Consider the following 26128-nt stretch of genomic DNA (forward strand, 5'->3'; position numbering starts at 1 on the left):
CAGCACTGATGATTGAAGCTGTCATGGAGGAATCCCCCACAGCAGATTTGATCTCCTGATGTGGAGTAAGGCATTCCCTGGCAGCATGAGTCACCAATTCCAACTGAAACTCTGTTTTGTTCTTCATTAGGGCAACATATTTCTCCTGTCGATGTAAGAATACAAACAAAAATTTTGTAATTTTGTGCATATGTAGCTCTTGAAATCCCTGAGAGGCTTTCATCCGATAGCAACAAAGTTCATACACCTCATGTACAAAACATTCCACCTGAAAGCATGGAAACACTCAGTACTTTAGAATGTTACAAATGAATTATATTAATTTGTAATAATAATTACAGAAACCTGCATTCCTGAACTGGGGGCAAAACTTTGTAAGATATCAAAATGTGAGCATGACAGACAAACTGAGGAAAGCAACAAAAATTTGATAGTTATAGAATTGAAAGCCTTTAAGTAGAGGCAGCTACATGGTAGAGAGTTTGCTTAACAAACATTCAGCCTACTAATTCTCATAACAAAAAATAATTCCATGTCCCTAAAATAATTTTAAACTTGTTTTGAAGGACTAATTCACATTGCTTAAAGAGTTTTCTATTGTCACTTAGGACTTCATCTACCAAAGGGTTGCTACTTAAGTGAAAACATCAGCTTTTGCAGGAAAAGGCCTTAGGATAAGACTGCCAATGAAACTGACATTGTAATGGTGATCTGGGATAATGAACTGTGTGCTATGAATGGAGAAGATACTGCTATAAAGAATACAAAAATTGTGATAAATAGCTATAATTTTCCTTCACTAGTGCCTGCATCTGATCTGATCCAGTGTTCTAGCAGTTACATTTTTATATTATCATTTAGTGTTGCAATGTTTTCTGTGGCTCAAAGTTGCTTGGAAGGAGCAGGGGGCCTATTCTGCCATTGAAGATGGGTGATAAGAGAGTAAAGTATTTGGATTCCTGGTTGTTAATAAAAGAAATGTGGGTTTGATTTTTTAAATTATATTTTTATCATTTAAAATAATATCTCAAGTCCTCTCGTTCTGAAAGGTTGGGAATTAGAGAGAGAGAGCTCTAAACCAAATGCAGTCTTTGTCAGAAATAAACACATGATGTGATTGTTAACAGATGAGGGAGAATGACAGTTTTCCTCCCTCACATTCTTTGTCAAAGAGGTGCCTGGGTGGTAGTAACATTATTTGTTTCACTGTGCTTTAAGAATTTCTCCTCCCATCTTAGTTCTGGAACTAATGTTTGCACTTCTTTGTGCACTACTGTTTCAGAAACTGAGATTCCTGTCTTCCTAATTTGTAATCTCCATGCCTTCAGCCCAGTGTGCTTCAGTACATCTAGAGCTATCAAGCTGGCCAAACAACATCTGGGAAATATGTATGCTTAGAGAGTTTCCTGTATAAATAACTTTATCAAATAAAGTCAATAATAAACAAAACAAAACAAAAAAAAAGAGAACAAATTTTTAGAGTATAATAGATGTAATCTGTTCAGATACTTCATCATATTTTCCTGCATTCCCCAGAATGTAATTTAGTTGCTACACAGAGGAAGTATTAAAACATAGAATGTAGCTTACTTCTATTGGAAATAGAACCAAGGGTTTTTTTAAAGAACTATTAGACATAAGACACAAAGGATCAGTAACCTTCTCATTAACCTCTCAAAATGGGATCCATTCCAAGCTAGGCTTGAAAACACACTCTGAAAACTACCATGCAGTCTTACCAGTTAATTGTTATCCTTATCAAAGAATGACCCACATTAACATTTAGCTTGAGGTTATTAGCATATTTATAAAAATAAAAAAGAAAAAAGTGACCAACATTGTTCATGTTGCTGCCCTTTAGAATATGGAAAAAGAGAATGTAGCAAGTATACTTAGGAAAAAAAAATGTTTAAAATCCTGTTCAAACACTCACGTTTCATGCTCGTGGACTGCTGACCGAACAAGAGCTACTTTCAGACATAAGACATTTTGTTTCACTGTGCTTTTCTTGATGTAAACAACATTAAGCTAGTTAACACAGACCACTGGATGGGGACAGAGGTCACAGTATAATCTCTCCATTTCAGTACACTGAGATTAATGAGGCCGGCAAAATACTTTTCTCTGGTTCTTCCATGTGATAGCATTTTTCTGATGACATCATGGAAGGCATTCTAATATTGTGATATATGAATTACTTTTCAAAGGATCAGAACTTGAGATGTGCTGAATGTGTTGGCAGAAATTCAGACATTTTTGAATCTAGGGAATGTGTGCCAGCTCATGAGTAATGGAAGCATTTTAGCTCCCGACCTGACAATTGCCTACAAAGAGATATATGCTCTGAACACTGCCCCCTGAAAGGGCTCTCCTCCCCTTTTCCCTCCCCTCTGCCTGTCAAAAACCCACCAACAAACTGGAAGACCATACTCTGGACAACAGCAGAGAAGCTGAAGTTTTGGCAAACTTCACAAACAGTTCTGATAATAAGAGTATGGTGAGCATTAAGAAAAGGATAAATTCCCCTCAAAAATAATAATACCTGTGGGATGTGGACTTTGCTCTGTAAAACTGGGAGAAACAAAGAGCAAACAATGCAAAAAAAAAAAAAAAAACAAACAAAAAAAAGACAACAACAACAAAAAAGGTAAAAGTGACACAATCCATAATATCAACCCCAAACACTAACATTTGTTCCACAAAAGAAATGGCTAGGAAAAATCACATGGGGTCAAGTCAAGCAGAGAACTAAACTACACCACTAAATTGCCTGATGGTGTTCCTATTAAGCAGAACTGCCCTCCCCATTAGGCAGCACTTACTGCAATTAAGTATAGTTTGGCATAAATTAGTTCTCTGGGAAATGACCCAATCATCAGGTTTCATCAATTAAGCTTTTCGTGTATAAACAGCGTCCTATGTTTAGAAGACAGTCAGTGCAATTTTCTTTGCTTATCCCACTGAACACAAGTTTTGAGGACATCTAGAAGTCTTGATAAATGCCACATTTATTGCTATGTTTTTGTTCTCCTTGGTTTAACAGATATATCAACTTTGTTTTGTTTCTTTCAAGCACTAGAAAGGAGTTGTCTCTTACCTACTAATACCCTAGTGTAATAACCACCACAGCACTGATGTTTTGGTTGCACAGCATGTATCTGACCACCACAGCAAACCCCTGGTGAATTAAGAATAAATGGAATGTACTTGTCCTCACAGCATTGGAAGTCAGGTTTATTGTCGTGCAGAATCCCATTACAACACACCTAAAAGTAAAAAAAAAAAATCCAGTCAGGCAATGTCTGTTAAACAGAACATAACGTGTTCTCTGTCAAAACAACATGTATGTGAATGTACAACACATCTTAATATGGAGAGTATGATGACTGCAGTCAAATAAAATGTAGCTTGGCTAAAATCCAGTGTCTTCCAGCATTATCAGACTTCAATAAAGCACCGTGTATCTGACAGAATGCTGCTATTTTGTGGCCTTCAACCATACTGCACCTTAATAAAATAGTCCATTAATATGAATCATCTTCATATGCCATGCAGGCTATCACAATAGGTAGACACAATCTACCATCACCTTACCCTTTTTCTTTTCTCCCCAACTCTTATTTATTTATTTATTCATTTATGATGAAATATGTCAGCTGAAAGTCTTACAACTGAAAATCAGTATTTCCCAACGTGAGCTCTTGGATTTTCTTTCACATAAAAATAAGTGGAATTTTCTTTTTATAGCGCATGATCACTTATTTATGACCACAGTTCTTCAGACAATGTGATCTCAAGAGAATAGTATTTATATAAGGATTATATATTTTTTTTTCAAAATGAAATTTACATGGAAATGAATTTTGAAAAGGCCTTTTAACTGTGGACCTCTTTCTAGGTGATGTCGAGAAAATTCTATGCTTGAACAATCAAATAATTATTTGTATACGTAGTCCTGTGTCGCTGGAGTGGCACACTGTATGCAAATCAAATCATACAGAACAATCAGTAGAATCATAAAATTTGTAAACTCAGAACCAACAGTCAGCACAACTTTTATTAGCCAGAAAGATGCCTCTTACAGATAGACAGAAAATGCAGTTGGCAGTACAACGAAGATGTTAGTGCAAAGTTTTTCCTTTGTTTTCTTTTGGCATGGAGAATTTCTGCCCCTGACTTTAACCATGTTCTAATGAGATTATCTTAGCTGTAAAGAGAGAAAGTGTTCCTATAGAACGATCTTTCATTTACCTAGCTATTTTATGTACTAACTAACAAAACAGTTTCAAAACTATATATTACTAGGCTCAGGACAGTTAATTTGCATCATGTTTATAACACGCAAATACATACATACAGAAAAAAATATTATTACTTTTCTTAAGTCATAATTTCTTCCTCCCATTGAAAGATGATTCTTCCTTTTGTTCACCTTTGAATGGCCTTTACTCAGTCACCATTGGGAGTACCAGGGTAGATACCGAAGTTAAAATTTACAATGCATAAACAATATGTAGCTCAAAATTAACATGAGGTAGGGCAGAAGGTGTTCTTGTTTCCTCATTACATTTTGAGGTTTTATAATCTTATATGGTTTCTCCTTTTCCAGCACACTTTCTTATTCAGCATCTATTTTAGACTACCAACACAGCTGAATTTCGTCATTTTATGTTCAGGAATTTTGAGTCTCTGTAGGTCCAGTTATATTATTTTGCTGTCTACCTTGTCACTGGTAATATAATCCAATCTATGAATTTAATTAACCTACTGTTCATTCTTCCAGATCATTAGTTAAGATGTCAAATAAAGCTCTGCTTTGTACCTCTTCTCTGCTTCCTATCTTTTGGCTATTTTTTTATGATTGGCACACACTCCAGGCTGAGTTTTTGTTCATTTGCAATTAGCTCCAAAGCAACCTGAAAGACTACCTGGTCTCTGTATTTCCAGGAAATTTAAAAGGACTCTTAAAAATATCAAATCAAGTACTATCATGCCACTGTCCTCAGAATCAGTGGCATTTAGCAACTATTATTGATACTTTAAAAATGACCTCTCTCTTAACCTGTTTACTACATCCTGAGCATGAGACAGCAAAGCCAGTGAATGCTTTGCCTCCTTGCACGAAAAGAGGCCAAATACATATTCCTCATGTTCTTGGTGCCAGTTTGTGTGCCTTGGGACTGTGTCTCCCTCTGTGATCTGTTCAGCCCAATGGTTTTCATGTGGATTTCATTTATTCCTGTACCGTTTCCTTCTTTTCACTGATGCACACCAGCCAAATTTCACTTGAACACAGTCTTTGCATCTTTCAGATAAAGAAACTTGCACATCTTTGGCATTACCCAGGCTCAAATGCTTGAGCAGCCATTTTATCTCCCATGCAATGTTTACAGTTTTAAGAAATGCCCCTTCTCTTGTGAATCCTCAGCAGAAACAGCTGCTCTGTGGATGTCACACAGATAGTAAGAGGGCCATTTTAGTTCTAACTAAAGCATTCTGGCTAGATTATTTGTAAGATTGCATTATTACTGTTTTCTGTTCTTTTCCTCCTTAATTACCTCAAAAGAATCCCCAGCTGAACAATCACATATGTTACAATAGTTTCAGCATCTACTTTTCTTTATTAAAAATTATTTCCGTTCCTCAGTATTTCTCAATACTCTACACAGAGTTTCCAAAAAGGGATCCAGTCAGTTCTAAAACACATTCAGGCTCTCACCTGGTATTACTGATTGATATAGTTGGTGCTATTATTATGTAGCTCCATAACACCCTCTGCAGTCAGCTGTAAATTGTTAAATAACACTTTTTTGGCAGTCCTCTGAAGATAGTTAGCTTCTATTTGCATTGGTATTCAGCCCAAGGATTCTGCATTATCAATTCATAAAATAAATGCATTCAAGTAGCACTAAAATTATGTCATAGACAAAGAAGAAAAGCAGATGGATTGAAAGTTATAGTGGCAAAAGGTTATTATTATCTCATCCTCTTAGATCTGAAAGTGACAGTCCCAACTGGATGGTGTTACTATGTACATGAAAGCAGAAGCCTCGTAGTGATCAGATACTGTGACACCAACATTTCAGGCAGGTCAGAGATCTCACCCTCAAACAGAGGGCTGAATGCTTAACATATGCTTGCTAACTAGATCTTTGGAGATGACACAAGATGTTCATCTTAGATAACATGGGACTCACAAAACAGTCCTGTAGCTATCCTCCCATCCAAGCCCACAGTGGGACTGTAACCCAGAAGCATGAGGACACTGGGCTGGGCACAAAGAAAGGCTTAGTACAATACCCGCGGAAGGCCCAGTCAGCCATGACACTAGCACTGAGTAACTAGATATCGAATCTGGCAGGCAGGATTACACAATATTTTAACAATTTAGAAAAATACGCCAAACTTATCTATGCAACTCACTTTTAATTAAAATTGTGTCATCCCTGATCCCTCTGCTTGCTGAAGACTTTGCTAAAGGATATTATCTGGCCTTATGGACACATGCCAGTTGAGCTAGGACTGATTTGCTCAAATAAACAGATGTGCTAGGCAGCCATGTTTATCCTTCTTGTCAAACGCTTGCTGCCAGAGCCACTTTGTGAAATAGCAATTCACAAAACACTCTGAGGAATTCCTATTAGCTACAAGAGTTCATTAAAAATTTCCGCCTGCAGAGCAAACACCAGAGTAATGATTGACTCATCATGTTCTCATGTGAGAGGGAATATTTTAAATTAGCAGGGCTCATTCTTTTTTACTTAAGTTATCTCTGAATCTATGTAGACACCCCTTTTTGCTAAGTATACTTACTCGTCCATTTCCTTTCTCAAACTGCTGTTCTCTTTTGGTAATTGGTACAGCTCTTGATCTAAAATCCATGAGCAGAAATCATTGTTATTCTCTCAGAGATCACTATGTATTATCTTGCTAAAATTATTTCATTTCCTGTCTTTCAGGTGTGTTACAACACACGTTATACATGAAGTGTCATCTTTTTAAAGGTCCTCTAAGCCTGAAAGAACTTGAGAAGAATTTGAACAGCATGACTAGCAGCATTAATAGTAAAATTTACATAAATAACACTGGAACATCCTTCTCCAGTGTCAAGATGTGTTGGTTTTCACTCCTCAAATTTGTACTTTTGAGGCTATCTAGCAAGCCACCATTTTGTTTCTCCTGTCCTTAAAGAGAAGAGTCCTGCTGGGGGATTTTAACGAATGGCACATGTTAATTACTATGAGTAAAGGGGTAAGCCTGTACTTCGTAGTAATATCAGAGTTATATTTGATTAGTTCATTAACTGCAGATTTATACAGCTTGTTGCCACTGAAAATAAGAAATGCTGAAGACATATTAACACCTTCAGTCAGGACACTTTTAACTGCTGGTGTTCATATTCATGATCCATTTTGTACAGAAATCATTAGCCTTTATGCCACTATTTTAATTACTTTTTGCCTATACCTGTCTCATTATTTTCAGTGGTCACCTCAGGATGCAGAACAGAAGGACAGTTCAGTAGCTGCATGGATAATACAGGATGCCTTCCCTGTTTCTGATATTATGCTCCCTGGTAGGTGAAGCTAAGGCATATTCCCTTGTGAACTGAAGTACATCTGTACAGATCTTGTGATACGTACTCTGTAAGTGATGTCCATTCTGAGATTTCAACTATGGAGAGAACTATGGAACACACCTTATGGAAAACAGCTAGGAAAAGACTGTCAATTTTGGAAGCACAGGTCTGTTACTGTAAATGGGTCAGAAGATATAGAGACTCATCTGGCAGCAGACAGCATTCATTATGAGAGTGTATTATCAGCTTTTCTGCAAAACTACACAAACTACACACAAAAGTCCACCCCTTTCTAAATGTGTTCTACACTCAGAAATCCATTCAAGTCTGATTGCAAACACTAGGGTAAGGATATCAGGCACAGCTCTGTGCTAGCTATAGTTAAAATGAAATTATTTCTAACATTGAAGCACAAAACTGGATAACAGCTATAAACAGGAAGAAGGAGTCTGATCCAAAGATTATTTAGGATAGCAGGAGTTTTGTTTGGTCTTTATCAGGCTTAATAACAGGCCTATGTGAGCCCATGAATGTGCATGAACATGTGTCTTGTAGTGAAAAGGCCATTTGCTCTTTTAGAGATTCCCAAGACAGCTCTCAGTAAGTTGGTTTATTTACAAAGCACAGTGCTATGCAGAAATACTAACCTGGATCCCAAGTGAAGCAAACACACACCAGCGTAACCCCACACCCGGGCTATTCAGCATTGCCTTCTGATAGAGCTGTGCTGCTTAGTTGACCCAAAGCCAATGTCAGCTAAAGAGTCTCTGCATTCCACCCTGCTGCAGAGTGAAAACACACACTTGTGTTTCTACTGCTGATGGAGTGGATTATATTTTGGTGAAGAAGAAATTATAACAAATCCACCTTATTCTGCAGTGTCTAACAACAGCAATATGATGATGCCAAATGTAGCCCATAAAGCTATAAGGAAATGTTAATAAATAACCCAAGACATATCTCTAAACTGGTTTTGTACAAAAGGCCTAGTACTCCTTTCACTTTATACTCCTGAATTAAAGGAAATTGTCTTGTACAATAGGTGCAACAAATGACCTGGGCAAAAGAGAGACCTCTACAACCTTTTTGTCTGTCAGAACTATGTATATACAATCTGTCTGCTTTTCACAGAATCACCGAATGTTAGGGGCTGGAAGGCACCTCAAAAGATCATCTAGTCCAAACCCCCCCTGCAGAGCAGGATCACCTATACCAGATTACATAGGAATGCATCTTTTGCTGAACAGTTTAACATCTAATGAACAAAAAACTTGCTTATTATTCTGGATCTGAGCATTACTTAAGCTGCTCAGTATTTAATTCTCAGTGGCATCTCTTTGCATTTGGCTGTACAATTAAAGTATGGTAAATAGCAGCTGGCACTGTGGATAAGAGGCTTTCTTTTCAGAACAAGTGCACACTGGTCAGTGTTGCTTTTCTTCACTTCTGACCAGCCAACTGTCAAATCTAAGGACCACATATAGTAGTATAAATGCTTCAGCATTATGACTGGCATAGATTGACAGAGGGTTGGCTTGTAAGGTCTTATATTGTCCCCATCCCAGAGTCTAGTTTAACAGGAACGTGGATGTGCCAGGAACTCTGCCAGGTGTTTCTTACAGACATTTGGGATGGCTAGTGTGGCTATGCATAGCAAACCAGGCAAAGCATTGGGCTGGGAATTTTAATCAATTCACCCACAAAAATTGCTCCCATGTCATTTTATGTATGAGTGCTTCAGCTTCCTGTGGATCTTGGAGTCATTTATTATATATCCATTACTTAACAAATAGCATCCACTCCAACCCACTGCCTTTGAGAATACAGAGACACCATTATAAGAAATTAATGCAAAAATAATTTGAAAAAATTTGAAAGTCAGGAAGCTATAAAAGTAAATGGACACTCTTCAGAGAAGCCTTTGTACAAAGACTGAAAAATTAAAAATGGAGAAAACTTTTTCAATTACTATAATAGAAATTTAACTCACAGGCATGCCAAGCTCTGTTAAAGAGTCTACCACACCAAAAATCTGAAATAAGTTAATTTACTTTTTAGAATGAAGGGCTGCCTGTAATTCACTTGCAAGATTTGAGAAATTCTTATGTTAGGATAGTATTGCTCAAAACTAGAGCTGTGTTGTCTGGAATAATTTATATTTTGATTTGAACTCCTCAAATAACTCACTCCCTTAATTACTGTCTTGTCTGACAGGGAATCTTGTGAATACATATTGTTTGCTTTAGTCATGGAACATGTGATGATGCTTTTGACAAATAGGGACACTATTTCATTACATTAAATCTTACTTTCAAACTAAGAGTTTTCTACCTCATTTGTCAATAAAAACCATTACAGACTCCTGCTATACTATTGATCTTACTCCTAAACAGGGGCTCATATGAAGATTAACCTGAAAATAGCCATAATTTAAAAATACATCTGACAAATCACAATGGATCCCATTCAGAGCTGCTCATCATTGTCATGTACAGCCACCCACTTGTAGTGGAATCTAAATAGATTTTCTGTACTAGAGGATCTTGTCATTAAGCATTCAGTCAAGGAAGAATTTGAAGGAGAAAAAAACCACAAACAGCAAGACATGTTAATAACCACTATTTGCCAGCAACTTTACAGTTTTACTAGCAATTTTGAGATTCTGGATACACCTAGAAACCTTCCTATGTTTTTTAACTGGTCCAATGCAATCACTTTGTTCCAGAGAAGTCAAAAAAATATCATAATGTGCTCCACAAACACCTGAATACTTGAGCTGACAAAAAAAATCTCCTCTGGTGGTTTATAGAGTGCAATCTATGGCACATGATTGAGCAAAATGATTGTTCCAAATGGGATGGAACAATAGACACAGAAGTCAATATTCATACATACCCACCATGGAATTTGTCACAATGGGATTGGATCAGCAGACTCAAAAGTTCGGCACTGAGATTCCTCAAACTTCCATTGCAAGTGGTCTGTCAGATTTACTTTGGATCAGATACAGCCTGATTCCTTGGGATGCACTTCTGCATTATGCACGTAGAGCAAAGTTTTTTGAAGGGAAGAAACTTCAGATGCATGGTGGGCTACAGACTAGTTGGGAAACTAAAGTCCCTATTCAGAGCTGGAGAGTGTTTGAAGGGGTTTTGAAACACAGCTTCTTGCTTAGCTTTCTGTGCAAGGGACTGGGTTCGTGTATATTAAACCCACTTCTACTCTGAACCAGCATGTACTAAATGAAAACAATATGAGGGTTCACTTTGGAACGGCACTATTGCTCCAATATGTTAATGCAAGACACATTCATAAATGCCAACCATTTAATTTCTTCTGAAAGGAGTAATGAAGACAACAACCACAGATTTAAGACAACAGAATCCCTTGTCATCATCTGACTCACATACACTGCTGCAGACTTTTGCACAGCTATCCTCGTACTGAGTTTAATTATCTCAATTTGATTTTAAAATGTTCCATGATTTTAAAAAGTTTCCAGACACATATTAAAGCCTTGATTTTAAAACCTAAAAAGAAGCAGAAACCTCCACTTCAGTTTCTTTGACAAGTCAATTGGTTTGGCTTATACACTTGTTCATAAAGTATAATTTTTCATTATATTACTAACTTAAGAATATACATGTACCTTCAACTCTGGATGATAACACTCTTCTCCACAGACATTTTCATGCTTTTTACATTCTAATGAGATACACATTCCACTACTTTTGCTGCTTCTTGAAGTCTTTGACGGGGTACACTTCTGCCAAGCTTTACGTAAGAGTTCATATCCCAGGATAATGCCATTTGGCTGTCCTGGTGATGCCCAGCTGATTTGAAGAGATCTATAATAAGCAGGAAAGTAACATCTGTTAGATTATTGAATTATAACATTAAAGGATTAAGACAAAGTAGTTCCATTTTATACTGGTCCATATGGAGTGTAATATTTTGAAGTGTCCAAAATGGTGAATTTCACACCTGCTTTAATAACCAAAAGGTATGAAGGTTTGAAAAAAGTGTCAATATGTGCTAGTACTCTGGGAAAACATACATTCAATCAAAGTCCTTAAAGACTGCCATTTTAAAAGACATCTCATTCATACTTCTGGAAACTCGTGTGTAATAAACTTTCTAGCATTTTACTTGTTTCATTTCAGTCTTAGGAAAAATGATTCACTATGCTTTCTTTCTATAGCAAAAGCACACATGATCTATTCTCAGGGCTGGCATGATTGTTCCATTCACAGATAGGAATATGGGAGAGGATGGACAGCTGGAGAGCAAAAGATCACCCTTTGCTGTCACCAGTACAGCTTACTCACATTGTAGTCAGTCACTATTTAGATGAGATTTGTATTCATTTTGCCTTTTATTTCTGCATTCAAAAAAATAAAAAAAGGAAGTATGTTGCTTTGAAATGTGTTCTTCAGCACAGAATTAAAAGAAATAATTAACCATAGCATCAGTAAGCACTGGTTCTCATCTGTGCTTACATACTTTAACTGACATAAATTTGGAATTAAAAAATGAAAGTATTGACCAAAAGTAAGACTCAAAACTTTTGACTTTGAGCACAAAAGAATGACTGCAGCAGCCTGCAAAAGTTTGTCTGTAAAATAAAATCCTATTATTGATTTCAGGTTTGACATCGGTTTAAGGATGTATCTTAAGGGAAAATTTATGTTAAACTGTAGCAAGTCTACCACTGTTAAACGTGTGCAGATACTGGCTCCAAAATCTCACATAATACTGTCATTCTTTTAAAAAATACCAAACAGGACACTTGAAACTGAACTGTGCTCCGTCTTTTCTAATGTACACATTTTATTTTATTTCAAGTGAAAATTTAATTTCTTGAATAATCATTCTGCAGTGTTGCATAAGACAAAAATTTCTTTCATGGTGACTCTCTTTGGGTAGAGACCCACGTGCGACATGTAGATCAGTAGGAGGACTGACAACATTGTGTAGTATATACTCAGGCTTGAAATACCTCTTTTTATTCTCCATGTCCCAGTTACACAGCCCTTGTCAGTATGCCAGTGACATCATAAATTAGCATTAATTTAAAGTGAAAATATTACAGTGGGACAGCAGCTGCTGAGATAAACTTTGACATCTTAACAGAATAAAAATAACGGAACTATTATTTCACTTCCTTGAGGTATAAACAGAGGAATACACACAGCAATAAGCCTTTTACTGAACAGGAATTAATGTCACCTATGAAGAAATAACTTCATAGGTGACTTGTAGAGTCAGCATTATCATTCCAAGGTCTTCATCTGAACCACAGATTTAATTCCATATTCTGTACACGGCTATTTTATATTCACTGCATTTTCTACTACATGCACATGAAGACACTCACATACACACATCTACATTTAAACAATGTTACAGGAGTTAAATTAAAAATGCAGGAAAGGAAAATACATTCTATAAGCTTCAGAAAAAGAATTAAAAGGAAGAGAAAGGTAGTACTTTAGCCTTTATAAATGCCACTGCAACTCTTTCCTGGTCTTTGCACAGTACAGATCACAGGAGCAAAGAATGCATTCCCAGTGACATTTTTGAATGATTTGCTTTCTGTAAATTTCATTCAGATGCTCAAAGGTATGTTTCCAAAGTATTGTGTTAAATTTTGCAGTTTTGCAAATTACACATCTCTCTAAATAATTTCACATTAGGACTGAAAATCAATGCAATGGTTTGAACATTTTTTCTTTTCTGCAGAGCTCAGTGTGTATATTTTACTTTTGACAAGGGATCACTCTATCCTTAAATTTACTGATACACATTCGGGGTGCACATAGCCTTGTATTGTGTAAAGCTGCACAACAAAAATGCCATGGAAGTTTACTGACCAGTGCTACTAAAAGGCTAAAACTAAGTATGACCTTCCAATAATGGCTCACAGATAAGCAGACTCTGCAATTTTATGAATGTTTCTGTTATTATGTCTGCATCTTCTGATGTTTGCCACCTGTGGCAAATTGTGGTGGTACTGAAAGCATCACAGCAAGAACAATCATAGAATCAAAGAATCATAGAGTGGTTTTGGTTGGAAGGGACCTCCAAAGGCCATCTAGTCCAATCCGCCTTCAGTGGGGAGGGACATTCTCCATTAGATCAGGTTGCTCAGAGCCCTGTCAAGCCTGACCTTGAATATCTCCAACGACTGGTCCTCAATTACCTCCCTGGGCAACCTGTTCCAGTGTTCCATTACCCTCATGGTAAAGAACTTCCTCCTAATGTCCAACCTAAATCTACTCTTCTCTAATTTAATTTAAAACTGTTGCCCCTTGTCCTATCACTACAGGTATTTGCAAACAGTCCCTTTCCAGCTTTCTTGTAGGCCCCCTTCAGGTACTGGAACGCTGCTATTAGGTCTCCCAGAGTCTTCTCCAGGCTGAACAATACAGAGTTCAGTTTAAAAAAACCCCAGGGTTTTCACAGAACTGCAGAGTCTTTTTTGACACACCTCATCTGAAGAAATAGCCCAGGTTGAGCTGAAAACTTCTTTGAGCAGATATAGAATTAACGGGATATGATGGGCATTTTAATGTACAGCCAGGTGTATCACATATGGTGCATTTGATACAGCTGCAGAAACATGGGGATGGAGCCTATCCACTCTCTCCTTTTCTTCCTTCCCTATTTACTCCCTCTCAAATAAACTGAAGTTGGGTCTATGATGGGAAATGCCCACAGTCCAAACTATAGAAGCAGACTTGAAAATAATTCTAGGCACAGATGAATGTCAAACACCTGGCATCTGGTATATAATCCTTGCCTGCCCAGAAGAAAAAAAACTTCACTTCAAGCATGTGTAATTTATGATGTAAAAAATGCTGGATGAGTCCATTCTGTGACTGCTGTCAGCATGGTAAAAATATTGACAGCTCCCACAAAAAAAAAAAAAAAAAAAAAAAAAAAAAAAAAAAAAAAAAAAAGGCAGCCTAAGCAGGTTCATAGAAAAGAAGTGCTTCAGACTACAAGGTCCACAAGGAATTGCTGGACTTCCAGGAGATACAAACTGATCCACAAAGGTGTATTCACTTTTGATGAAACAAAGCAAACTGAAATCCTTTTGCTGAAGTATATGCAGAAAACTGAATCCAGCATTTCCAGGCAGGAACATTATTTTTTTGTTTTTTAATCCCCCAAATATGTCTGTATTTCAGAGCTTTGATATCACATCAGATACATTTTTTTGTAAGCCAGATCTTGGGAAGAGATTTCTGGCTTTTGCCTGCTTTATGTATCAAAAGCTTCAAGTGTTCATCAGTCATGAAAAGACTGATTTATTTTTTCTCCACACAGTAGTAGGGATTTAACCATAAAGATTAAAAATGTAACAAGGCCTCACTTTTGAACTTCAGATTAAATAGTGTAAAAGTTTCATCACATACAAGGGTTAAATTAAAAAAAAAAAAATCACATCAAAACTAAGATTCAATGACTTTACTTGCAGGAGCTGGAATTAAACACAACAACAACAAAATATCACAAGATTCACCTGACATTCTTAAGTTAGGATATACTGCTATTGTAAATGACCAGTGAATAAAATACTTTCCTCATCAGGAGATCACACATACTGAGCACCTGCTTCAGCACTACTGCACAAGAGTTAACTACCTGTTGTATAGGGAACTGTAGTGCTAACATAATTTAGAGAGGAGGTATGTCACAGCACAGAAAGTACAGAAAGATAAATAACACTATGCTTCTGCTGTTGCTGTGAAACTTCCTAGAGAAATCTTTCTGTGCTTTGCTTTTCCTATCAGTGGAGAAAGTGATCAGGTTTCCTCCATTTATCCTGGACACTTAAGGAACGTGCCATCAAACTAAGCCTACATGAGAAGCCTGTGTGTTTTGTCTTCCCTCTGGATATTTCTGGTTAGTATGACATAGGCTGGCTGGATGTGACTCCGTAGCAATTTCCCTCAGCATTGACAAGGAAATTGACTGCACCCTCAGTAAGAAACAGTCTGCTCATGGCTTGGATGGGCATACACTTAGCTGGATAAAAAACTGTCTGGATGGCAGGCTGACAGGTCTGCAGTTCCTTGGATCCTCCTTCTGGCCCTTCTTGTAGACGGGCATCATATTTGCTAATGTCTAGTCAACTGGGACCTTCCTGGTTAACTAAGACTGCTGATAAATGATGGAAAGCGACTTGGTGAGCAGTTCCACCAGCTCCATCTGTATCCTTTGGTGGATTCCACCTGGCCTCATAGACTTCAGTTGTGTAGTAAGTCCTCTTGAGCTATGGAGGCTTCAGACTGCTCTCCATCCCTGTTTTCTATCTTAGAGGGCTGGGCACTCTGGTCCTACAGCTAAAGACAGAGGAAAAGAAGGCATCCAGTTCCTTGGCCATGGTCACTATGTTTCCCCCTACATCCAAGATGAAGATTTGCCTTAGTCCTTATTTTGCTATTAATGTACTTATAGAAACATTTTTTAATGTATTTTGTGGCAATAGTAGGGCTTTGACCTTTCTAATTTTTACCCTGCACAGCCTCCTGAATAGCCTACTCCTTCTTCCATAGGCCATAGATTTTCCTTTTTTTCCTGAGTTCCAGCCAAAGCTCTCTGTTCAGCTATGCTGGCTTTCTCCCCCAACAGCTTGTCTTATGACACCACAGGATGGCTTTTTCCTGCACCTTAAAGATTTCCCTCTTCAAGAATGTCCAGCCTTCCTGGACCCCTTTGCCTTCAACCAGTCAGAGCTGGAGAGGGAGTCCTGAAGGACTTCAGGACTTAGGGCTTCAGGATTGGGTCCCATACTGTTTTCTATTTGAAGTTTCGCATTATAAAATAATAATTCCAGGACTGCGACCTTTTGTGCCAAGTTTCAGCCTGAAGCTGAGTTATTAACTGTAAAGGGTGGAAAAGTAAGGTATTTTTAATGGCTCCAGTGGTATAACCTTCATTAGAACAGTATGGATGGAGCTGCTATCAGAAAGACTTCTAAGAAGTTGGCTGGCGAAATTATAATTTATGTCATGCAGCACCTTGAGGCAAATTTTAAAACAATTATTTGTGAATGCTACAAAGACATTATCCTACAGCATTCTCATCAATAATACAGCCCCCCAAACTGATGCAGAAGAGGGAAAAACGCCATGATTCCAATTAAAGACAATAAACTGCACAGTCTGTATTATATCTCAGGTATCCCATGAGCCTATACTCTAGAAATGTTGTGTTTTTTTTCTCTCTGATGACAGATATTTATTGAAATGCCCTCTTGTCTACACAAACTGGGTTTTTGCCCAAGTTTTTTCCTTCATGGAGGATAAATAAGCAAAATTCATATTCAGCCCAGCACCTGCTGAAGCTGTCAGCTGTAGTGTTTGTCATATTTCAATCAAAGCTGAAGCCAGCCAGTCATTTTTATACTGCACAATCCCTACATACTCGAGGACCAGAATTAATGAATTAGCTATTGATTAAATTCCACTCTAGCAAATCCACCGTGGCAAATAAATGAACTACCCGGGGCACGTGTAGGCCACGGCCAGACATGTCCGGGCAATCGATCAGTAGTTAGTATTCTTTTGGGATGTAAGAACAGCTGATGATAATATGACATGTAGGAAAAGGCAGTGTAGAAAGAGAGTCTGTTTCTGGCTGAGCAGATTATAAAGTAGGAAAGCATTTTTGATCCTTTTGCATTTATGTGTTATGACATATTTAGTCTATATATAATAGCAGAAACATGCATAAGTGTTTGCAGTACAGACAATACAAAGGCATACATAAGTTAAAGCCAAGGGCAAAAGATGAGATCCTGAACTGAGTTCTTATCATCAAACAAGCTTTGACTGCATCTGTATGTGTGACAGAAGAATAGCAACCTTAATTTCACCCTCGTACAGAGGCAAATGCTGAATTCAACCAAAATATAGAAATAATGAACAGCAAACCAAATTCCTTAAGAAACTTAAGAAGCAAATCCAAGTTCCTGGGCAGTTCTGAAAGCTCAGATGCTGTATTTTTAATTTTTATTTTTTTAATTAAAAAAAGGGGTTTTTAGAAAAAATTCTTTCTCTAGAGAACAAATGCTGCTAAATGAGCATACTCTACCAGAAATGTAATAAAATCACATGAAAAGTAGCATAAACACAGAAGTCTAATTGTTTTATTGTTGGTGTAATTCTGAAAAATGTGTTAGCAAGATTAGTTTTAGTCTGTCTTTGGAAGATATGAACTCCCAATCACTGAATATGTTACTATTTGGCTGCTACAAGGGACTGCAGATCTGATGTTCCCTTTACAATTCAGATGTCTGCCCATGCCTGTGGATGTAATGGATGGCCAGATTGGAAACAGTGGTTCAAGGAGACATAGATATGCATGCCTTTTAAGATAGCTTACTAATTCTTGCTGTTTGTGATAGGTGACTTTTTTTTACCCACAATTATTCTAAGTTTCCATTATCAGCATCACATTGCTCCCTGAGCATTAATCTTCCTCTTCTTAACTGACAGCAAAATGTGGTAATTTTCATTCCTCTACACTTAACTACTTCCACTTATGCTTTATTTATCATCACACCATAGTGCTACCCAAATGGGTATGTACTATCAACCAAGAGTGAGATTTCTTGAATTGCTCTTTTGGCCAAAAACTCCAAGACCAAAAATAATAACCATGAAAAAATGTGTATACTGTATTTTTTAAATGCACATTATTCAATTCAAATTCTGGCCTCCATTCCAGCTAAAAATCTCTCTGATGTATCAAAGCCACCTATAGCATTGTACCTTGAGCCCGTTATGTGAATAATGGGTGCTGACAGCTGCTTTGGCTCATCTTCCACAGTTGTAATCTGAGTCCCATTGCTTCTCACACAGGCATACACGGTGCAGGTTTCAATCTGATGAAGAAGAACATGTGTTTCAGATACTCAGCTACAGAAGCTATTCAGATCTGATAATTGCTTAGACTTCTCTTTCCATCCAAGATTTTATTATTTTCTATTTAACAGATTCCACACTACTAGGAAAACACTGCAACTTTAAGATCTCTACCAGAGATATATTGCATTTCCCCCCACCACCATTAAAAAAAAAGAGGTATATGCAGCCCTCTGGCACTAATTGTTGTTCTCTGTTAAATTATCACTCACAGAATTGCAGTGAATTTGTTTTCTGCTTGTATATGTAGAATATGGCACACAACACTGAAAATTTTACTTTGATTTCAGGCCTTGAGTAAGTTTCTGATACATATCATCTATTCTTACACAAAAAATAAGGATAATTTTTCCTTTAAAAGTGAAAAATTAAACTAGGAGTCATATCTTTCATTATGAAAAATGTGGCAGAAATAAAAACTTACTCCTTACTTACTTATTCGGTTCTTGAGATTTAACTAAATGAAGGTAAAGTGAAACAGTGAAGGATGGTAACATTCTTTAGGTATGTCAACAGAGAAATTACTCAAAATAAAAAGGCACAAAAAATGAAAGATAATGCAGTAAAATGACCAGCAAGATGCACATGTATCTGAAATATTTTTTTTTTCAAGGACAAGAACAAAAAGAATCAAAATAAAATCAAATTAAACCCAGTTTATTTTGGTTTTACCTATTGTATTGTTGCAAACATAAGTCCAGTATAAAGACTAGGAAAGCAGAAAAGAAGAATAATTAACATCTCAACCAACAGAAGGTGGCCATGGTAAATTAATACAGAGGGTCTGTAAGTGAGGCAGTACACTAAATTTGCATTGTTATTGAGAAAAGACAAATGTGTTTCCAAGTGGCATTCAGAAAGTCATATGTGTATTCATGGATAGAGGTTTGCTGTTTCAGAGGGGCTGGAACACAGAGATCTGTTATGGTATGCTTGTCTGTGATGTTTATTTATGGCATGTAGCAACTGGATGTAAATTTTCAGAATGAAGCATACATGATACTACTAAGTCCTTCTTATATATACTGCAATCCAAACCTGAATAAAATAGACAGGAATAGTTACAATTAAGTGTTTGACTAGATTTCTTAAATATATTAATACACTTAAAATACAGAAATTTTTTTTTTTTATTCTGCACAGACTATTATGCCTTTTATTAGATATATGAATAGAGAGCTAAATATTGAGAAAAGGAAAAGCAGCAAAAATATATTGCACTTAACAGCATAAAAAATACTATGATTTCAGAGATCAGTTCTGATTCCTCCTCAAAAGAGAAAAAAAATATAAAAAGATGACAAATGCAACATCATCATTTCTCTGTGATGACATATTATGCAGGCCTGATGTCTCTAAAACAATTGCAATTTTATTTTAATGAGTAGGAGTAGAATCTTCCTCTTTGTAATGTATGTTGGGGCTTTGCTAATGTTGTAGCACAGAGCATTTAGGGGTAAGTAAATGGAGTTTTGATGGCTTGAAAAAAAGATAATGGAAATTTGTCCTGTGAAAAGTGTACACAGACTTAAAATGTTATAAGACTAAATTTATGCCTCGTATGTATAGGCACACAAACATCAGTGCAAACATATGTCCATATATGTAAAGAAATTCATGAAACAACATTGCACATGGAAATATACTTATTTTATGTAAAATTAGATGTATTACACAACCAAGAAAAAAAAAAATTCTAACCTGTATATCATACACAGTGAATGGAGACAAATCTGCTAAAAGAAAGGACCCTGGCTCGCTCATTCCAGTCTTGTACTGCTTATTATTTACATAGATAGAGTACTCTGTGACAACACCATTTGGGTTTGAAGGCGATGTCCAGATGACACGTACAGCTGTACTGTTGATGATGACAACCTCTGGAGGGAACATGCCCTCAGGCTCTAGAAATAAAGGAAGAAACTGAATAAACTCCAGCTGTCTCTGCAAAAGCACTTGTTTAACCAAATGCAGATTAGTATTTAGGTTTAGCAAAGGGTTCACTGCTTATCTGTTTTCCTCTGATGAAGTTATCACAGTCTGTAGTCTTCTGTAAATTGACTTATTATACTCTCAGTTAGAAACCATGAGAGCTGATGTTAAAATGCTTTATACCAGCAGCACAGTGTCAATCATCAGTAGTATGTGGCCAGTGAGATATGATGATAAATTATTCACCCATCTGCACTGCCAACATACAAATATTGAGAGAGAGAAAAAAACAGAACATTTTGCTTTAAAAACAAGACCTAAGACAAAAATACTGTGTCTGGTGGAACGTGACGCTATCAGTCTTATAGCCAAAGCAATATGAAGCAATATGCAATATTGTCATTATGTAAATGGTTTTGGATGCTGATTACTGTAGGTAATGATGAAGTCTAACACTTATTTAAATTAAAAAAAAAAACGAAAAGAAAAAGAAAAAAGACAAAATCCAACCAATACTTTCCTTAGAGTTAAATTACATAATTATCTAAGCATGTCAGAAATAACCAAGCAAAGACCTATTTTTATCACAGTTGAAAAATTGCCCTTATGATCAATTCTATTTTATAAACAAAAGGTGCTGAACTTTGGCATCAGAAAGGAAATGGAATCCTCACTTAAAGTGCTTTGCTAATGACCTGGAACACTTGTTTCTGAGGTAATGATATTATAATGTTTATAATGAGACTTTATAAAGCAAAAAAGATTAGAAAATCCATTCTAAACACATTTCAGATGCACCATTTTTTTTTATTATTATTATTTTATCCTTATCCTCTCCTCACCTCCTTGCACTTGCCCACTGGCACAGAAATTACTCTTAAAGAATTTTCTTAGAGGCTGAATTTACACCTAGAGTTTCTGGTGACTCAGGAAAGGTCCTGTGTATGACTGCCATGTCAAAAGCACACCGCTTCACAGAGCAAAACTTTTAAAACACCCATTAATTGGTTCTAAATCCACAATTTATTGATATGAACTCAGTTCTAAACGTAGTGCACAAGGGTAGGAGTATGCAGGAGAAGATGAGAACAAACTAGGTTAATATCTGCTATTAGAGCTTTTGCTTCTGCCTCAGTGGGACCGTTTATTGATCTACCACATGATGACAACCAGCACTTAAGCGTTTTAGCGTTTTAGCCCTTTTTCCTTTTATACCGGAAATTTTATAATGGAAGGATGACTGATCTCAACCCTAACAAAAATCAATCAATTTCATTCTCGGATTTTAAGCCAAGCCACATTCACTGCTAACCAACCTCCATCTGAGGTAGTCACGTGTACAACTTCACTGTTGATGCTGTGGGCTCCATTAAAAACTTGAAAAAATATCTGATGCTCTGTGTTGGGCTGCAAATCACCAATGACTATTGAGTTTGCATCAGCTGGGATCCTCATAGATCTTCTGTCATCAGTAGAATTCAAATAGAGGGTATAATATGCCACATCTCCTTGCAATTCTTTTAGTGCTAAGAAAAGAAAAACATTAAGAGATCAACTGGGAAATATAAACTCAGCATGTTTCTTATCAAGAACATTTATTGCGAAGAGAAAATAAAATTTTATGCAGATGCCCTTATTTTAAAAAAGATTCCATCAAGTGTCATCCTTATAAGTAGTGATGAAGACTGCTCTTTCAAACTTACCAAAATTGTTAAGGGTTCACCATCGTATTTAATGATTTAATAATCCTGAAGAAAGCTTGCTTTCTCTAGACATCCCTATGATGACAATGGAATCTGTGAAGTAAAAACCTTCACAGGTGAAGCTCTAGTAGTTGTGCATAAAAGGATGGCTTTCACTCAGACAGTAGGAAGACAGCAAATCAGATTGCTGTATGGCACTAGCTTCGGAAGAAAATCTCAAAGATTTTTTTCCCTTTTTTTTGGTTTTGCTCCTTCCCTTCAAACAACACATGCTCCTACCCCAGAATACTGAATTCCCGCATTAGCCCTCTAACCATGAATAAGGGACAAGCGTCTATGCTTTAAGTTGTAGTTACACTTCACTTTACACAGATGGCCTTTTGGCCATAGTGAAAATGAAAATCTATGTGTTACTACTTTTGAACAAGCATGATAGCATGATCTACATGTAAAGCTGTAATACACACAGAAGCATTCTATTTAGAGGGGAAAAAAATCCCAATTCATCACATTTCTTTCTAAAATGTCTTTTGCCCAGCACTAGCTTTTCCAGTGAATCAAACTAAAAAAAAAAAACAAACCAAACAAACAGTATGGCTTTCTGGCTACACAGGGAAGGACATTCATTGGTCTGAGCTAGTGGATAAACAAGGATTCCAGGCAAGACTTTCTTCTCCATTTTAATAACTCAGATGTAGACTGTTATCTGCCCCTTGTCAAATAGTTTAAGTTCAGATGTGATCAAATGTCACTGCTTTTCCAGGCATAAAGATGAAAAGAATAATTATGACAAAAACTTTAAGTACTAATACATATTGCTTTAGATGACACACTATACCACTGAACAGGACTTAGCTAACTGGGAAAGAGTATTGACAAAAGCCAAAAGCATATTTTCAGATTTAATAATACACAGTTTGTCATAGAAATTCTAAATCAAGCATGATATATTATTTTTAAGTGATACAGATGCAAGTCCTAAATTCTTAGAAGTCAGAAACCTTCAGTAAGTTTTCCAGAAAAAGAAGGATATTAAGACAACTTACATTAAGGACTTCCAAGTTCCACGAAAATAATTTGAAAACAAATATTATGAAAGAAATGAAATGGGCATACAAAATAGTTAATATGCTTATTGCAGCATAAAAAGTAATAAAATATGATAAAGGATTTCAAATAATGAATGACCCTGTCTTGGTTTTTAACATTCGCATTCACAAACATACATGGAGGAAATTTGTAAGGTATGGATGAAAATAAAACCAGATTGCATTACTTACATCCAGAAGGTCAGAGGCTTGGATTACTAAGATAATGAAACTGCAGTGAGCTGCTTCAGATCTGTTACGTTTGTCAGCTTTTATAAGCATGCTTACTTCAGGCATACAATTATAAAATAAAGGGACTACATTTGTTGCAAATCAACACCCAGACCTTCCAAAATCATTTGCATGTAAGTCTTGAAGAAATTCCCCACTGCTGTTTTAGCAGAGCAGCTACAGAAATTGGCTAAATTCATTTTAAGGAGCAGAGCAAAAAGAGAGAGAAAGGGTATCCTCTCATCCTGAAGGAAAGTACATGCAAATTTTTATAGAAAGAGATTAAATATACCACAAATACAACAAGATTTTGTGTACTACTACTTAATAGATTTCTCATGAGTTTGAATTAACTATTTATTCACTATTATAATTCTGCAAAAATAACACAAAAAAAAAAATGAAAAGTAACTGAGAAATAGCAACATGTGCACATATTTTAACCTATTTTTGTCCTCTCCATTCAAGGACACCTAGGTATATTATAAGTCAAGACAAGAACAGTGTTTCCTGTGAGAGCAAGGCAGAGCAACATAAGTGATGACAGGTTAACATCTAGCTACTGGAATAAATACTAAGCACACTTACTTGGTTTTGACCATTCCACTTCTACAGCAGTATGATTAACAGCACGTGCAATAAGGACACTTCCTTTCTCTGGCAATCCTGCTAATGTAGTAGCTATCACTTCTTCACTTGATGTATATCCTACCTCATTGTGCACTATGAGCTTGTACTCATATGTTGTGTACCTAAGACATTTTAAAAATAATTAAATGGGATGAAAAATGCAGACCTAGAAAACATTTGCTGTAAACCTCTTGCCTGTGCCAAAGTTTTGTTGTTTCTTCCCTCCAGGTCTGAAGAATTCAGCTGCATGGTTTGCACCAATGAAGAGGGGTCTATATATATATTTTTTTTTTTTTAATAATTCCACGTGATTAACATGATAACAAAAATAAAACACATTACTTCTTCATAGTTGTAGCATCTGAGGTGTTGAGAGATTATAGCTCAATTCAATATATAATTACAGTAGTGGCAACCTGCCAAAATTTGGATCAGAATTTAATCAAATGAGGCTTTTTTTTCCTCTTTCGAGAAACCCACTGATTTTAACTTGCAGAGTCTCATTTGTAAAAGTGATTCACCACACAGCCAGGACTCTCCCACCTCAAAAACATACCCCCCCCAAAAAAAAAAAAGAAAAAAGTGCATAGGAATACAAATTCATTTAATAAACTAATTTTCTTTACAACTGTGTATATTCAACTTAGATTTATTAAATACTTCATATGTATTTTGTAAACCAAATGACCATAATTTCTTTGTATCAAATGGCATATTAATGCATTCTATGAGATTTCATAAGATCAAATGTAGTAATCTCATCATAAAAAGCCTCACACGAAACTGCACAATCACTGAAACACAGAATCATCTTGTTCAGATTTTCTCTGAAGCTGCAGCACTTAGAGACAGACATCTACCAACACACAAAAAAGGAACATACAGCAAATGCCTAATATTTAGAGATTTCACCACAAAAAGTCACTCACTTTAACAGCTTTACTATAGCATCTCATATTTTGCAGCCATCCATTCTGATTTGCAAAAGACTTAAGCTTTAACAGCACCACTGAGAAAGAAGAAAGCAAACTAATGGGAGCTCACTATCTCCAGCTTTAACCATATGCATGGTAGAACAGTGACAATAAACATACATCTTATTTCCCTCTCTGCATTTTCTGTCACCTCTGAACATTCAGTGTTTGCTTGGGCACTGTAGCACACATGCAATAAAACCATGAACAAGACCTAGTCTTGCAATTTAACAATGAGAATTTTAGATTAATTTTTGGATCCATATTTTCAACAATGAAAATAAAAGAAATTTGGCTTAGCCTACCAGAAATGAAGAAACCACCTGAAAAAAAAATCGTTATAAAAATAGACTTCATTCAGGAATTAAAAACAAAACAAAAAAATCACTAATTCTGAAACATGCTTAAAGCATGACACAAATGAAAATGCATACTGATATATGGATTTTGTTCCTGTGAAAAAAATAAGGCTTCAGTCTTTCTGCAGCATCTTCTTTCCAGCCACAAAATTGTCCTAAGTTGTTGACTGCAAAAACATAGCTACAGGTTGCAGAACCCTCCACAAAAAAAGTGTTCAGGTGCCTCCAAGTGTTTGGCATGCTTTTCTGGCCACAGCTCATTCAACCCGAAAGGTCATTGTGCCTAATGACTTGGCACTGAGGTCCTATCAGAATATATTTTCCCCTCTGAACTGCTAACATAACTACCGCACGCATCAGTGCTACTGAAACGAGCTAAACTAAAACTCTATGCAGAATTTCAAAACCACTGAAAGAAATGGACACTTGGGCAGGATTGGGTAAAACAACTTCATGGTCAGTTATTGCAGTGAGTGAAAATGAGCAGTGACTTTCAGCAAGCAGGCAATGGCAAGCCAGACACAGCAGAGCCCTTGGCTTGCTTCAGTCTATACAACAGTCAGGAGCAGAGGTCACATTCTATTCATTGTATTCAAGAGGGATGCTCACACAGCTTTTAGCAAAGTAGAAGCAACATACAGATATTTCAGGGGCAACGATTGACATGCAGCCCTCCTAAAGCATGCCAGAACCCA

General features: G+C 36.5%; 1 protein-coding gene across 1 annotated transcript in view; it reads right to left on the bottom strand.

Annotated features, from left to right (window-relative positions):
- The window catches only part of USH2A (usherin), a 414010-nt gene that overhangs the window by 93237 nt on the left and 294645 nt on the right, over positions 1 to 26128 (bottom strand). The window contains exons 43-49 of the mRNA XM_054394908.1: positions 24059 to 24222; positions 21765 to 21974; positions 20218 to 20420; positions 18364 to 18476; positions 11229 to 11427; positions 3098 to 3266; positions 1 to 145 (exon numbers count right to left, since the gene is read on the bottom strand). The exon at positions 1 to 145 is cut by the window's left edge and continues 77 nt beyond it. Of these exons, the coding sequence (XP_054250883.1) occupies positions 1 to 145; positions 3098 to 3266; positions 11229 to 11427; positions 18364 to 18476; positions 20218 to 20420; positions 21765 to 21974; positions 24059 to 24222 (1203 nt within the window). The remainder of the gene's footprint in view (positions 146 to 3097; positions 3267 to 11228; positions 11428 to 18363; positions 18477 to 20217; positions 20421 to 21764; positions 21975 to 24058; positions 24223 to 26128) is intronic.

This window comes from Indicator indicator, chromosome 2 (genome assembly GCF_027791375.1).
Source record: "Indicator indicator isolate 239-I01 chromosome 2, UM_Iind_1.1, whole genome shotgun sequence".
Lineage (NCBI taxonomy): Eukaryota > Metazoa > Chordata > Aves > Piciformes > Indicatoridae > Indicator > Indicator indicator.